We start from the raw sequence: 16,627 nt of genomic DNA, 5'->3' as shown, positions 1-16,627 counted from the left end.
TATCCAATCTATTAGCCTGTCTTTCTATGGGCAAATTGAGTCCATTGATATTAAGGGATAATAATGACCAGGGATTGCTATTTCCTGTTTTTTTTTTGTTTTGTGGTTGTTGTTGGTATTGTGCATCTGTTTCTCTTTTTAGGGATTTGCTGATACGGGATTATCTATTGTCTGTGTTTTTGTTGATGCAGCTAACTTCCTTGGGTTGGAGTTTTCCTTCTAGTACTTTGTGTAGGGCTAGATTTGTGGATAGGTATTGTTTAAATTTGGTTTTGTCATGGAATATTTTGTTTTTTCCATCTGTGGTAATTAAAAGCTTTGCTGGGTGTAATAGTCTGGGCTGGCATCCATAGTCTCTTAATGTCTGCACAATGCCTGACCAGGACCTTCTGACTTTCAGTGTTTCCATTGAGAAGACAGGTGTAATTCTGATAGATCTGCGTTACTTGGCTTTTTTCCTTTGCAGCTCTTAATATTCTTTCTTTATTCTGTACATTTAGTATTTTTGATTATTATATGGCTACACTAGCTTGTTTCTCAGATCTGTTTTTTTGTTCAGTCTGTTTGGTATGTTCTGTAAGGTTTTTGTATTTTCACAGGTATGTCCTTGTTTAGGTTCAGAAAGTTTTCTTCTGTGATTTTGTTGAATATATTTTCTGTGGTCCCTGTCATTCTTAGATTTGGTCTTTTCATGGTGTTCCAGATTTCCTGGATATTTTCTGTTAAGTATTCGCCGAATTTAACATTTTCTTTGACCAATGACTCTTTTTTCCTTTATTGTATCTTCAGTGCCTAAGAATCTTTTTTCCATCTCTCAAAATCTGTTGTTTATGGTTGTATCAGTAGTTCCTGGTCGTTTCCATTTCCAGAATTCCCTTGGTTTGTGTTTTCTTTATTGTCTCTATTTCAGGTTTGTTTTATTCTTTTAAAAATCTATCTGTCTGTCTGTCTGTCTGTCTATCTATCTATCTATCTAATCTATCTATCTTTGAGACAGGGTTTCTCTGTGTAGTAGCCCTAGCTGTCCTAGAACTAGTTTTTGTGGACCAGACACACCTGCCTTTGCCTTCCAAGTGCGGGATTAAAGGTGTGCGCTACCACTGCCCAGCTTCAGTTTCAGTTTTTAAGTCTTTAACGCTTTCCTTCACCTATTTAATTGCCTTTTCTTGGTTTTAAGGGATTTGTTGATCTCTTTCAATTTTTTGTTTGTCTTTTCTTCCATTTATTTTAGGGGAATTTTTCATTTCTTCTGTAAGGGTCTCATTTTCATAAAGTTTTTTTACGTATTCGGCTTCATCTGTGTCGGGATGTTCAGGTCCTATTGCTGTAGAACCACTAGTTTCTGGTGTTGCTGTATTGCTCTTTGTGTTGTTGAGTGTATTCTAACCTTGTTGTCTACCCATCTCTTCCTCCAGTTGGTTTGGGTGGAGCCTGTGCTTCAAGAGGTCCCTTTTCCTTCAGTTGGTGTGGCTTGGGGCTGTGGCTCCCTTGAATGTTCCTTCAGTTGCAGGCAGTGCTGAGCCTCTGGTGATTGTTTCTCCAGGTGTAAATGAGCCCAAGACTCAGATGTTGCTCCTCTAGATGCAGGCGGGGCAACAGCTTCGGCGGTCACTCCTCAGGTGCAAATAGTATTATATCTCCAGCTATCACTGGTCTAGGTGCAGGTGGGGCTGAGACTGAGGCTGAGGCTCCACTGGTTGGATAGTTTCTGGAGGCCCTTGCTATTACTGTGATCCACTGGACCCACAGAGAGCGGTGATGCTGTCTCCTGGCATGGCACAGACCCAAGGGGACGGTAAAACTGTCCTCCTGAGCGACCTCTCTCTCTCTCTCTCTCTCTCTCTCTCTCTCTGTTTTAATTGGCTTTTAAGAATCATAAGTTGAAAATTCTCATTGTTACATTGAAACTTTTTGTTTGTTTGTTTAAGGCAAGACATGTACATCTAGCTGACTTATACTCCTCCTGCAGTCAAGAATGACCTTGAACCCTTGCCTCTGCCCTTGAGTGCTGGGAGGATGGGTGTGCAACACTATCCAAGACTTTGGAACCTTTGGAATAGGCTTAACCACAAACCAAAACTTGGATTTCTATGCTGATTGCATTCCTACAACTCTCTCTCTTACCTTCTAGCTTTTGGCTTGATTTATGTCCTGATTATATTTTAATGATTTTGAAGAACATTTCAGTGTTTCCTAAAAGTGATTAAAGAAGGGGTAATGTTACTGACATGGAAAAGCTAGTGGTATTACGTGCTTGACTTAACGGTGTAGACACTGAGGAAAAAGATATCTAGTTGTTTATTTTGTTTTTTTCTCTTTTTCTTTCTCTCTCTGTATCTTCCTCTCTCTCTCTCTCCCTCTTACCCCTCTCCCCCTCCCCCCTTTTTGGAACTCTCCATGGACCAGGCTGGATTGTATTGGCCTTAAACTCAGAAATTTGACTCTCTGCCACCCGAGTGCTAGGATTTAAGGTGTGCACCACCATGCCTGGATGGTTTTACTTTTGTTCAGTCTCATGTACAGACTGCCTGCAGTTACTGTGTAGCCAGGTGTGTCCTGATCGTCCTGCCTGTTTATGACCATACCACCCTCAACACATCTGATTGCGTGATCTTCTTGCTTTTGCTTCCCAGCTAATTTCTAGGATTAAAGGCTTGTACCATTAAGCCTGGCTCACAGCCTAGTTTATATATGCATTTTCTGGTGATAAGACATCCATTTTGCAATTTTATTTGTGTATCACGTGTTGTGTTCTTCTAGGCAAAGAAACAGAGAGAGACTGATGATTCGTCAGGGGACTCGTCTTTCCAGGATTTTGAGTACCCCGAGTATGATGACTACAGGGCGGAGGCTTTCCTGCACCAGCAGAAGAGGATGGAGTGCTACAGCAAGGCCAAGGAAGCCTACCGCATGGGGAAGAAGAATGTGGCCACCTTTTATGCCCAGCAGGTGGGTGGAAAACTGATTACAGTTTGTTTACCAGTTCAAGTAGTCTGAAGTGCATGATACTTACACTAAGTTTTGGCTTAACCGTTGTTTGGGAAGGAATATAGAGATTATATAAGTGACGTACAAAGTGGGCTAAGACGAAAGAGTCCTGTGACTGCGATTTGCCTGCTTTGCTCAGCCCTGCTTTGCTTGTGTGGTGTAGCTTCACGAGCTACAGCCGCTCCTCAGTCACCAGTGTACGCTGCTCTCATCCAGCCTCTGTTTTGCTTTTTCTTTTCTTTTTTTCTTTATCTTTTATTTTGAGACTGAGTCTCACAAAATTATCCAGACTGGCCTTGAACTTGTGATTCTTGTGCCTTAGGTTTCCAAGTTCCTGGGAGGATGACCATTTACCTCTAGGGTGGGGAATTATGGCTTGTTCTCCTTTTTTTTTAAGATTCAATCAGATCATCTAGTGATCTCCTGAGCAGTTTGTTATTCAGTAGTATGTCTGAACATCAAGTTTCCTGAAGGAAAGAAAGCAGAAAAGTTTGTTTTAGACTGGAATCACATGAGTCTCCTTACATTGTCTATAATGTTTGGATTTTGAATAAGGCATTTTATTTGCTTACTTATTTGTGTGTGTGTGTGTGTGTGTGTGTGTGTTGTGTTATTTGTGTATGTATTTGGTATGAGCACAGGAGTGTTTGGATGCATATTCCTGTGCATACAGAGGCCAGAGGAGGACACCAGGGATCTTCCATTATCACTTTCCATTTATTACTGTAAGACAGGGTGAACTAGAAGCTTGCCCTTTGAGCTCCGGAATCTACCTGTCTCTTCCCCTGGTGCTGTGCTTAAGACAAACACAAGTATACCTAACTTTTTACATTGATACATTGACTTGAACTCTTGTCTTCAAGCTTGCTGTGCAAGCGATGTTAACCATGAGCCATCCCCCAGCCTCCAAGTATCACTTTTATGCTCACAAAGAGGAAAAGGATGTTAATATTTTTCAAGAGAATAAAATTTCTGGGCTGGGCTTTTTTTGCATGGTAATGTAAGAAGTACCTTTTTCATTTTTGTGGCTTCACATGCTTACTCTTTTGTTGACTAGAAGGTGTTAAATTAGTATAGCCCTTTGAAGCCTGACAGCAGACCTTGTGGGGCGGATAAATAGAAGAAGGTGTTGGAAGGGAGCATCAAGTTGTGGCCCAGGATTATCAAAGAATACACTTTATTAATCAAGCATTAAACCATTTGGTTCTTCCTTAAGCTAAATATTGTTAAGTTTCCTATTATGATTTTTGAGAATTTTTTATTCTTACTTTACAAACTATGATGGAGTAGTTTAAGAACCATGTTATTTAGTTACTGAATTTTTCCAAAGTTTGGTTCATCTTTATCCTTTAGCTTGTTAAATCAAGATGTTAGATGTTCTGTTTTTTTATTTAGGGCACTTTTGCTTCTTGACTGTATAAATCAACAGTTCTAAACCTATGGATCACGAATTGAAACGTGCATATCAGATATTTACATTATGATTCATAACAGTAGTAAAATCATAGTCATGAAGTAGCAAAGAAATAATTTTATGGTTAGGGGTCACCACAACACGAGAAACTCTGTTGAAAGGGTCACAGCATTAGGAAGGTTAGGATCCACTGGACTAAGTGGTAGTTATCATAAGTGGCTGTTGGTGATGTGTTACGATTAAAGGGCAGTCTTCATGAGCAGAAGATGAAAGAAGCCAATCACCTCGCTGCTGTGGAGATCTTTGAGAAAGTCAATGCCTCTCTGCTGCCGCAGAATGTCTTAGACCTGCATGGGCTGCATGTGGATGAAGCTATAGAGCACCTGACGGCAGTTTTACAGCGGAAAACAGAAGGTAGGAATGTGCTCATGTCTTAGTGTTGATAGATCTTGCCACATGCAGAGGGTCTGTCTGTGCAGACTGGGGCTATCTGTGATGTTAAGATTTCCTTCTCGGAGTTATTTATATCCCTTTGTTATATCTCTTAAAGAATGAGGTACACTGTCATGTGGGAATCTCCTGTGACTTATAAATGGGACTTGTCTTGACTATTGTCCGCAGTAGAGTTTGTTCAATACAAAAGTAAGTAAGGAGATAGCAGAATTGCTCCTACAGGCAGGCTGTCTACATGCCTGCAGTGTCTCCACTCCTTCCTTCTGCTGGTGTCTAGTCAAACAGGTCAAGAGGAAAGGTTCCACCTTTAATTTCCTAAATTCTGCATCTTTACATGGTCTTCAGCTAGAGATCTTGAAGTGTCATGTTGGTATAGCATCTTGCTTCATTTTCATTATCAGTTGGTAGTGTTTCATAGAGAGCTCAATCTATTCGAGTTATCTCGGACACTAATACTGGAAGTCATCTGTTATTACTGGAGAAATTTTGAATTATAAAGATGCCCTACATTGTCATACTTTATCTGTACATTTATCAATTCATTCCTACCACTTGTGATGAAGTAGGATTGATATAAGATTGAAAATTCATCAACTTACTCTGAGACATTGCAACTATGTTGAAGAGGTTACAGAATAATATAAGAAATGCCCACAGACCAATGAATCCCATAACAAGTGCAGGCATTTTACTGTTTCTCATTTTTAAAATGCTTCCTATTAGACTGCTCTCAATCTATTTCTCTTCCTTTCTTTTCTAATGGAAATCAACATCGTAAAATTTATTCTATATCCTTCCTACCCATTAAAATATCTCCTCTATATATGCACATACCTCTCTGTTCAGTATATACAATTCCTTTTCTGTTTCTCCATCTTATTTTTTGAGGCTCTCTTACCGACCTAGGACCTTGTTGATTTCCCCTGAAGAGGAGCCTTTTTGCTGGGCCATTTGGAAATAAGTTGTAGATGTTGTGGTTTAACTTTAAATACCTCAGCAGCTGTATCTCTTAAGAATGGATTCATTCTCCTGTGTAGCCATTACACTCTTATTTTTAAGACATTAAACCTCACCAGTAACATTGTCTAACACACAGGCCATATTCTAGTTTTCTACCTTTTGCACATCCTGTCCTACATAGCTGTGCCTTTTCTTCCTATTTCTCTCCAGGATCTAGTCAGGTATAGCATGGTTTAGTTGATTATCCTATATACTTTGCTATAATATAGAATAGTTTGTTTTTTCTTTTTCTTTTTTCTTCAGTGCCATTGATGTTTATGCATGCTCCGAGTTTATGCCCTATGTTTCAGATATGCATAATTATTTCCTTTTCTTTAGACAATTCAGTTTTAATTTAATTTAGGAGAGGCTACCCTAGGTTACATTGTAAGATATCTTTAAAAACTATATTGGTTACATTGGTAATGTGTCAGCTGTTCTTGGTGAATAGATCAGGGGACAGTCACGGCCATTTTGTTCTAATATTGAAGAGGTTGTTGGATGCCTTAGTTAAGTGAGGACTTCTATCAGATACCTCTGTAGCTGAAATATACCTTTAACTTGTTGCTGCTACTTAGTAGTCTTTTGTGGTTGATACTCTGACTCATAACCACGGTTCTCAGAATACTTTATCTAATGATTTTAGCATCTGTTGATGGCCCTTGGCCAAGTAAATTATTGCATTGGTGATTACATGATGGAGTTATAATCTTGTGTTTGTTTTTGTTTTCTCTCTGGGTAGCTGTGTTGTCCTGGAACTCTCTCTAGATCAGTCTGTCTGCAAACTCAGAGATCCGCCTGCCTCTGCCTCCCAAGGGCTAGGATTAAAGGCCTGCGCCACCATATCCATCAAGTTATAATTGTTCTTAAATTCTGCATTTGTTTGTTGAAATTGTTTTGTAGTCTTCTTACCTCAGTACTTAACTTTTTAAATTTCTTTTATGTGTATGAGTATTTTGCTTGCACGAATATGTGTACTATTTGTTCGCCTGGTCAGAAGAGGATGTGGGATCCCTTTGAGTCAGAGTTATGGATAGTTGTAAGCCTCTGTGTGTGCTGGAGTTGAACCTGGGTCCTCTGTAAGAGCAGCGAGTGCTTGTAACTGCCGAGCCATCGCTCTAGTCCAGTACCCCAGTACTTTTAATAACTAGAATCTTGGCGTTGGGAGATGGTGTTGTGTGACTCTGGGAGATAAAAACGAATGCTCAGCCCTGATAGAGAATCCATGACAGAAAAGCTACCACCTCCACCAAGGCTTACTTGGTGAGTTTGTTGGGGTTATATACAGAAGCATGGTTGAGATGTCTTGGATGAGGTGACCCTTCTCCCCTCATATATTTTGAGTCTACAATTGGTGGAACTGGGAAGGAATAGGAAATGTGGCCTTATTGAAGGAGGTGTGTCTGTGGGGGTAGGCGGTAATGTTTCAAGGCCAAACCAATTCTAGTTAGCTCTCTGGCTCTTACTGTTGGATAATGGTGGAAGCCCTCAGCTACTGCTCAGCACTATGTCTATGCTCACTGCCATGGTGGTCATGGGCTGTACGTTCTGAAATCGTAAACTCCTAATAAACTTGCTTCCATAAGTTGTAATGGTTACAGTGTCTCTGTCCAGTAGGCAGAAAAGTAAGACAATGAGTGGGTGAGGGGTTACTTTAAGAGCAAAGCAGATGCCATGGTAGTATGACTTACCCGTCACAGTGTAGCAGTGTTGATAGTTGTCACTCTGTACTTTAGATCTCAGAACTCATTCCTGCAGTTGGGAAGTTATGCCTTTTGTTTGACCCACATTCTGTTTCTTGTTCCGCCTTGAACCACTCTACTATCTTTCTAGGAGTTTGACCTTTCAGATTCCACATGTAAGTGACATCCTACAGTCTTTCCTTTTAGTCTTAGGGAAATGCCTTCTAGGTTCAACCATGTTTTCCCATTCCTTCCTTCCTGTGTGTGTGTGTGTATGTAAATAGAATGTAGTAGATCTGTTTGAGTTTTACTTGTCCATGAAGATGAAGTTCTCATACATCATACATGGATGAACTTCTAAGAATGCTATATAAAAGAAGACCAGTACAAAAAGTGACATTTATATGAAATGTCCTTAGAGACAGAAATATTAGTGATTGCTTGGGCCAGAACTGGTAATATGAAGTAACCTGACAGTCACATGGTTTCCTTTTGATAGGAGGGAGTACCGGAAGCAACAATGTTGATTGTGTAGCTGTAGCATTGCTGATATGCTAAAAAATCAAAAACGACAAACACTATCGAATAAGGGTTTTTTATTTTGTTTTGAGACAAGATGTCACTAAGTTGCCCAGACTGGTGTAGCTGAGGTTGACCTTGTACTTGTGAACATCCTGCCTTAGCCTCCCAAGTAGCTGCAACTAAGGCGTTCATCACCAGGCCCAGCTGAACTGTAAAGTTTGAAAATGAAGAATATTATGTTATGTGAATTTTATATCAATAAAAATATATAGGAGAAAAGAGATTTTAGTAACTTGCCCAGGGTAGTGTTTGTTCAGATCTAAGGTGCAAATAGTTTTCTGAAGCCAAAGCCATCTGTGTATGCTTGTGCGTGTCTACCCCTTACCACCAGATGGCAGGATTGCTGAGTAGAAGTGTCTGGGGCTGGGGAGGAGTCTGGGGGTATCCTTACATTAGTTTTAGCCGTCATATAAAAGCACTTTCTAAACTGCAGATGAATAGAGACATCTGTGCCCATGTGCCTTGTGAGTGAAGTCCTACCCACCTGTGAAGTGTTTCTACCCTCAGATAAACTGGAAAGTCGAGAGTCTGGATGCAGTTAGTAATAGGGATTCATGGTGAAGAGGAACAAGAACATTACCATGAAATACAGTCAGCAAAATAAAGACTGAGAATCTCAGATAAAGAACTCTAATTTTTAAAATTAAAAGTAAAGAAAAATAAAGGGAAAAACCCCCTTTGGGTTTATAGCTACTTAAACATAGATCAGATTGGCACAGTGGTGCATCCCTTTAACCCCAGCACTCAGAAGGCGGAGACAGGCGGATCTCTTGAGTTTGAGGATGCCTGGTCTACATAGCGAGTTCCAAGTCAGCTAGAGCTGTATAGTAAGATACTGTCTGAAAATAAAAGAAGCAAACATATCAAGTGGGACATGGTGGCTCTTGGGAGGGTGAGACAGGAGAATCACCATGAATTCAAAACCAGCCAGGGCCTATATGAGAAAAAACAAACAAACAAACAAAACAAACATGAAATGGTAATCAGCTGAATGAAGTGTTATTTCAAGTCTAATTAAAAAAAAATCGCAGCTGGGCAGTGGTGGTGCACACCTTTAATCTCAGCACTTGGGAGGCAGAGGCAGATGGATGGATCTCTGTGAGTTTGAGGCCAGCCTGGTCTACAAGAGCTAGTTCCAGGACAGGCTCCAAAGCTACAGAGAACTCCTGTCTCAAAAAACCAAAACCAAAACAACAAAACAAAAAGATTGCTCCATAACACGTTTCAGATAATTGGAGAACTGTGATTAATAAGATGAAAATTGAGTGTTATTATTATTTTTTTATTTTTTTGTTTTTGAGACAGAGTTTCTCTGAATAGCCTGGAACTCACTAGGTAGATCAAGCTGGCCTCAACCTCACAAAGATCTTCCTGCCTCTGCCTCCCAGGTGGTAGGATTAAAGGTGTGCACCACTGCCTGGCTTTTTATAATTCTTTAGAGGAGTTCTTTTTTGGGAATCATTTGAGCATTTGTAATTTAAAGTTATTAGCAATCTGAATGTACTTAAGACTAAGTTAAAGAGTGCTTCAGAGGTAATAAATAACAGCAACAGTCTGTATTCTAGACAGTAAGCATGTACATGAGCTAGACAAGTCTCTTTTGAGCTGCTCTGGGTTTGAAGTATGTGAATCATCCGCAGAGCATTTTCAGAGCAGCTGTGAACTGCTAGTAGAGAGGTGACGGGGACCGACCTGTCTGCTGAGGCAGGAGTGAAAGCGATGAGAAGGGTTCAAGAAAATTAAAATGAAAGCTTTCAGTTTGTTTCGAGTTAGGCCCTTCTTGTGTAGGCAGCCCAGGCTGGCCTTGGACTCATGACTCTCCTGTCCTAACAGCATAGCCTTTTAGAATTCCGAGCTAGTTGGGTATAGTGGTCCAGGCAGATCATTGTAAGTTTCAAGACAGCCTGGTGTCCATAGTGAATTCCATGTCAGTCAGGGCAATACGGTGAGACCCTGTCTCAAATAAGTAAATAAATAAATAAAATTATAAGCCAAGTATTGCCCTGTATATAATGAGACTTGAAAAATATTTTGGTTCCATTTTATTAAGGTAACTTAATGAACAGAATGTGAAATGTTCATAATGTTTTATATATAACTAAAGATAAAACTTAGGCAATTTATGAATGAGAAACAAATTTGTTATATTAAGTACTTTATTATTAATAGGACTTTGGTTTTGTTGTTGATATTCTATAGAGCTGTTGTTGATTTCAGGATTTATATATTTACCTTCTTGGGGTTAAATATGAAGTAGCAACTGCATACAGGAGGCAGAGGCAGGTGGATCTCTGAGATTGAGGCCAGCCTGGTCTACAGAGTGAGTTCTGGGACAGCCAGGGTTACAAAGAGAAATCCTGTCTCATAAAACCAGAGAGAGCAAAAGAGAGAGATCATTGTCATTCAGTATTTTAAAAAGTTCTCTTCTGGGAAGAATTTAACAGTGGATTATCTTTGATAGTAGGGCTATGTTAAAATTAGATTTGCTAATAGCCAGCTGTACCTGGAAGATAATCTATAAAGTAATGACTGGTATTATCTCCCTTTCCTAATGTGAAGAGAAAACAGGCTTGCCAATGGCCACACACAGTTAATTTGTGGCAGAACTGTGTTTCATACTGGTTTGGTTGGCTTTAAAGTATTTCATTAATAAGATTGTTAGAGAGATTCTAATTCACAAAAATATGTCTTGTAAAGCATTGTCTGAGTCCATGTGTGTAATAACTTTTAGATATAATTAATATTGTATTGTTATTCAGAAAGACTTGTAGAGGATAGAAATTGCTCTCCTAACTTGAGCTTACTATTTTCCTTTCCTGGTAGAGCCTCACTGTGTAGTGACTCAGACTCATCTTGTGCTCCTGGCTGCCTCCAAGTCTACACCCTATGTCTCTCAGCCTCTGCTGTCAAGTGTGTGCTGCTAGGCCTAGTCCTTACAGCTTTCAGTGATAAACTGCTTTGGGTCTCTCTGTGCTTTAAAAACAAATTTTAAATCTCCTAAAACACCATGAAAGTAATTTCACATGCTTTTGAGTGGATTTTGTACTGAGAATGTAGAAAATTACTTGAACTGTTCCAATTCCTATTTTAATAGAATTTAAGCAGAATGGCGGTAAGCCCTACCTTTCTGTGATTACGGGGAGAGGAAACCACAGCCAGGGAGGAGTTGCTCGCATCAAGCCAGCTGTCATTAAATACCTCACAAGCCACAGTTTCAGGTAAGTGCAGACTTCTATTGTGCTTATATTCAAAGCTATTAAAGTAGCTACTTAGTCCAGCTATTTGATTTCAGTCACATATCAATAATTAAAGGATAGCTTTTCTTGCTAAATTTGTTTTGTCTGTAGATGAGAAATCAAAGGAAAATAAGGCTTTTGTCAGTGATGATCTGCTAAGACTTTCTGTCATTTTATAATTTAAAATTATAAAAACAAAATCTTCTAGCATTCCTTTGTAATGTGCTACCCCATAGAACTAGATACATGAGAGAGTCTTAAGACTTGCTCAGTTTGAAAGACAGAGTGTATTTGTGGGATGTTGGCTGAAGTAGTTATAATTTGGGTATGTTTAAATTTTAGCAGAAGTTCTAAGTGAATGATATGTCCTCATAAGTTAAATGCATTAATAATTTTATTGACAGATATGAAGTGTCCCTTTTCCCTTGTAGTCTGTAATAGAAACTGACAAGAAAAATTCCAAGTATAGATTCTTTGAGAATACCACTTCTCAAGTCTCTCCCCTTTCTTCCAGTCTTCCAATTTCAATTAGTGTGACACTTTTGTATGTGCTGTGCAATGAGGTATTACTTGATGTAAGTTAGAAGTCTCTCGGGGCTAGTTCTGCAGTTGAGTTGGTTAGGCCAGAGCTGTGTCATATTAACAACTGTCTCAGCTACTGGTGCACCTCTTGAGATTGACACAGGACAGTTTATAGCCTTGCATGGCCAGACGAATGAGACTTGTCTATGTATCAGAGGGCTCCCCTTGGTGTGCTCTTGATGCCCAGAAACAATGGAATACACCATCTTCTCTTTGATACAGCAGGCTCTTCCTCATATGAAGGTCAGATTCAGGATTGAGAACTTTGGAAAAATTGTAAATTATATTGACCAGTATCTAGGAATAACCCGCAGCTTTAGGGTTGTTTTCTCTTTAACCATAAATCATTATTGGTCTTGGATGTTAATAAAAGACACAGTGTTAGCAATAAATTTAAGTATAGGTCATTTGAATTGATTAAAAGATATGTTTTTTTAAGAAGTTTGAAATGTTTACATTTTAAACAACTCTTTTCTCATTTCCACAGGTTCTCTGAAATTAAGCCAGGGTGCTTGAAGGTCATGCTAAAGTAAAATTTAAAAGCCCTGACTTAGAGGCATGAAGATTTATAGGCTGAAATTGGTTTTATCTGTAGTAATTCAGTCAATTCTACTCTCAAATGTGTTTTATTAGGAATATAAAACAAGAAAAAGGTTTCTCAGAATCTAAGGAAAGTTTTTTTACTGGATCAAATGCCAATCTATTACTTGTTAAAACATTAAAAAGAATTTTTATTGATTATAATATGCCTAAAAAATTATCACCTGCAGTTTAAAAGTCTTAAGTACTCTAGTTTGTTTTTAGGAAAAAACACAAAACAAGAACAATGAAAATGCTGCCTTTGTGTTAACCGTTTCCTATTAGAGAAGTCTGTAGGTGCCTGTGAGGGGCACTGTGCTTTCAAAACCTGGTTTCTGGCTCTCAAAGGACTGTGTTCAGAATAGTAAAGGGGGAAGATGATCAGCAGAACACGGATTCTTTCTGCTTTTGAAGCCTGTCACACAGAGTCACTTGACGTTGCTGTCCCGTCAGATGGGCCAACACTCGGCTATCCTTTCCTCTGTGTCTGTGATCTTGATCCCTTCCCTTCTGTGCTGTGCTGTGCTGTGCTGTGCATTTCCTGGGAGGACCAGGGTCTGAGACTAAGCTGCAGCCTCAGTTCAGAGGAGGAGATTGCTTACAGGCCTGCTTGTGGACCCATCTGTTCGTTGCTCCAGACTGTGCTAAGTGGCTGTGTTTTATACTTGTAACGACATTTCTAAGCTACGTGAGTTAAAAATCCTATTGATATAAGTGTGAAAACATACTTTGGTATAACTGTAAAAGAAACCCTTGTAATTAGAAAGATTTTTTACCTTTATTTTGAAAAGGAGCCAATTTTCTGAAAGAAAAGTCTCATTGGCTTCTGTTGGGCCAGTGTCCTGTTAGTATGTAAATTCTGATTTCCTTTATACAGACTTAGTATGGTGAAGTGTAATTTTTCTATAATAAGATAGTAGTTAAAATAAATTTAACTTTGGATATACAGAGTATTTTCAACATATACAGTGTTTGCAAACAATTATGTTGCTTTTTATTTGGCTTACAAAATCACCTTCATCAGGAATGCAGCATTGCCCTGCACTGAAAGAATACTGACAGACAGAATGAGCCCCCAAAGAACAGATATGTTAGCAGGAATAAAACTCAAAACCATGTTCTTACATCTTGTGAATCATGCTTTTAAAATAAGAGCCTTACCATTGAATTTTATTGCCATAAAAACAAAAATCCATGTTTATTACCTGCAAATGGTTAGTGATTACTGATATTCAAGTAGTTATATTTTTAGACTTGTAATAATTTGTTTTAAAAATTGCAGTAGTGTCTCACACTTTTTGGTAGTGCTCAGAGGTGTTATATATATATTTAAAAAAAGCAGTTCCCTTTTATAACTTAGTACAAAAACCATAATCAGTAGTTAATGAAGTAAGCTTATTTCTGTTTTCAGGTTAATACGATTTAAACAGTGAGAAACAGTATTAAACCTGCAGTTATTGGAGTGTGTACAGCTACATACTCTTTTTCTGTGTTTTATATTTCTAATCTTTTAAAAAAACTCACATTTGAGTACTTGAGATAGTCTTATTATATACTGTGATTATAATTAATAAGGGAGCAATGAAGGGAAGTACAAGCTTGGTGCACTGTGGTTAGAGGCCGAGGGGAAGCAGCTGTCTTGATGCTGTGCATGGCCTGATTCTGAGAAGTCCAGCCGTGGTTCTGTGTGATGGAGTGACCTAATAGAGACCTAATAGAGACGTCACTACGCACAGCAAGTCAGCCACAAACTCACGATCCTTCTGCCTTACCTGCCTAAACGTTAAGATTATAGGTGTGCTTTGCCATGCTTGGCTTCATATTCCTTAATTATTATCTATAAATACAGAAAGCTTGAACATTATACATATATATATGTTTGTAGTCCCAAAATTTCTCCCCACCCCTACTATCTGGTATTGTTTAAGCAGTTACAATTATGAAAGAACATTCTCTGATCTTTCTTTTGCCAATCTTTGAATCTCATGTCCCAGCCAAAGGTAGATATTTTGGGGATCATGGATTTTTTTTTCTCACTTCTAAATTTTGTATGTCAGAGGTAAAGGTGGTTTAGAAATAATCCAGGTTAGAAGAACTCTTTGTAAACCTAGTATTTTAAAGCATTTTAAAAGTACAGGATTTCTTCCAAAAACTTGGAAGATCTCGGTAGCAGCTCTAGACATTAATAGTCTGTTGTTGATGTCAGCCCCGTGTGAAAGAGAATGCACAGGACACATGGTGGGACTGCAGCGGGCCAGGGCTTCAGGCCCGTCCAGCCCGCTCCTGACTCCTGGAGACAACCTGAGCATGTCTTCTGACATTCATTAGCTCTTCATATGTTGCTGTTATTTTCGAGTTGAAGTTTTCTTCTGTTTATTAGTATTCCCGCACTACTTTTAATCCTGTTTTTAAATACGGTCTGTATTACATGGTGGAACCTAGGGCTGAAATGATTGTATTCTAACATATGGAGAAGGAAAGCTTCCAGTTCCTTTGGGTGGTTCCCTGTCCTTTGTTTGTTCTTTTTCTCTTTAAATTCAAGTGTTCTGTTTACTTTAGAAGGACACGTGTAATGACAAGGTTAGTTATTTCTGAGCTGGCAATTGGAAACTTTTGAAACTCAAGAAATTGTTCTGACAGTGTTTTAGTTGCTCTCAAGAAAATGTTTGAAACAGACAAAAATAACGTGTGCTGTTTTTTCCGAGTGCTTTTCCGTTGTGCAATGAGGTGACATTTGATAACGCTCTGTGCTGTGCTTAAATGTTGCTTATTTTTAATTACTTGTAAAGAAAACAGATTTAAATGTCTGTGTGGCCAAAACCAAGTGCCATTTAAAAGGAAAAGTAAGGTGATGTAGAATGTATGTTAATGGTGCTTATTTTTAAAGTGTAATGTAAGTTTACAGTATTTCTTGGGAATAGAGAAGCAAGGCTAGAACCTCTGTGTCCTAAGGCCTCATGACCTCAGTTAGATGATGACAACGTTCATTCATTGTGTCCTCACAGCTGAGCGGTTGACTTCTGTGGTCAGATGATGAACCTGTTGTTATTGTTGAGTTTACCCCAGACGTCTCATTACTGTGCCACACTGCAGCTAGCAGTTGAAGATAGACTATAAGCTGCTCAGACAGTATATATTAGAAGCAGTGTTTTTGTTTGTACTATAAAAACGTGATTTTTGCTGTCAACTCTGTACCTTTTTATTGAGAATGTTTATAACTTTGCTTTTAAAATTTCTTATGAAACCATTTGCAAATTACACACTTAATTTAATAAAATGCTTTAGTCACAGTCCAATGTGAAGAAATGTTTCGTTTGATGTGGTAGCTTTAGTGGCTTTTATATTAAAGAATATTTTTGCATGTATCTTTGTGATTCTCTGGGAACAGTGTCATAAAGTTTCCATTTCTGTACAACTGTGCCAGCTTGTGTTGCTTTTGTAAGTGGGTTGGTTCACATTTGGCCTAGACAAGCAGCTCAGCCTTCTCGTTTTATACCCTTGCATCGTCTGACTGACATCAAAATTAGGAGCTATTATTTATACCTGTTAGGAACACAAATAATACTCTTTACATCATCTTTATTCAGCTCAAAAAGCAGAATAATTTATCAATTATCAAGGATGTTAAAATATCCGAGTATTTATTGAGCACTTGTTCTGAAGATACAGTGTAAGACAGCGTCTACCCATAGGTTTCTTATGCTCTCACCAGTTAGTATGTGAATAGTGACTTACAGTGCCTAACATGTTCACACATGTTTACTTGTGGGTCTCTAGGGGCTCTTCTTACATAGATGGTGCTTCCCCAGTTCAACTGATAGAGACACACAGGACTAGAAGAGTTAACTGACCCCTAGTGTGTAACAGCTGCATATGTCCTAAAAAAGAAAAGTGAGCTAGGTATGGTGGTCACATCTTTAATCCCAACAGTCAGGATGCAGCATAGGCAGGCGGATCTCCATGATTCCAAGGTTAGCCTGGTCTCCATAACTCGTTTCAGAAGAGACAGTGGTGGTGAGACCCTGTCTCAAATAAGAATAATTAAGAAAAAAGACAAGAGGGCAGGGTGGCTGGTTAGAATGTTTGAAAATCTCCCATTTATGAAGTTGTCT

At 38.8% G+C, this 16,627-nt stretch overlaps 1 protein-coding gene across 5 annotated transcripts in view; it reads left to right on the top strand.

Annotated features, from left to right (window-relative positions):
* N4bp2 (NEDD4 binding protein 2) overlaps positions 1 to 15,930 on the top strand; it is a 77,140-nt gene extending 61,210 nt beyond the window's left edge. For all 5 annotated transcript variants that reach the window (XM_038322264.2, XM_042054759.1, XM_042054760.1 and 2 more), the window contains 4 exons: positions 2,761 to 2,949; positions 4,648 to 4,816; positions 11,213 to 11,336; positions 12,424 to 15,930. In XM_038322264.2, coding sequence (XP_038178192.1) covers positions 2,761 to 2,949; positions 4,648 to 4,816; positions 11,213 to 11,336; positions 12,424 to 12,469 — 528 coding nt within the window. In that variant the 3' untranslated portion in view covers positions 12,470 to 15,930. The remainder of the gene's footprint in view (positions 1 to 2,760; positions 2,950 to 4,647; positions 4,817 to 11,212; positions 11,337 to 12,423) is intronic.
* The last annotated feature ends 697 nt before the right edge of the window (positions 15,931 to 16,627 follow it).

The sequence above is a fragment of the Arvicola amphibius genome, chromosome 1 (assembly GCF_903992535.2).
Source record: "Arvicola amphibius chromosome 1, mArvAmp1.2, whole genome shotgun sequence".
Lineage (NCBI taxonomy): Eukaryota > Metazoa > Chordata > Mammalia > Rodentia > Cricetidae > Arvicola > Arvicola amphibius.
The sequence above is the reverse complement of the archived record's forward strand: the minus strand, read 5'-3'. Positions and strand labels throughout refer to the sequence as shown.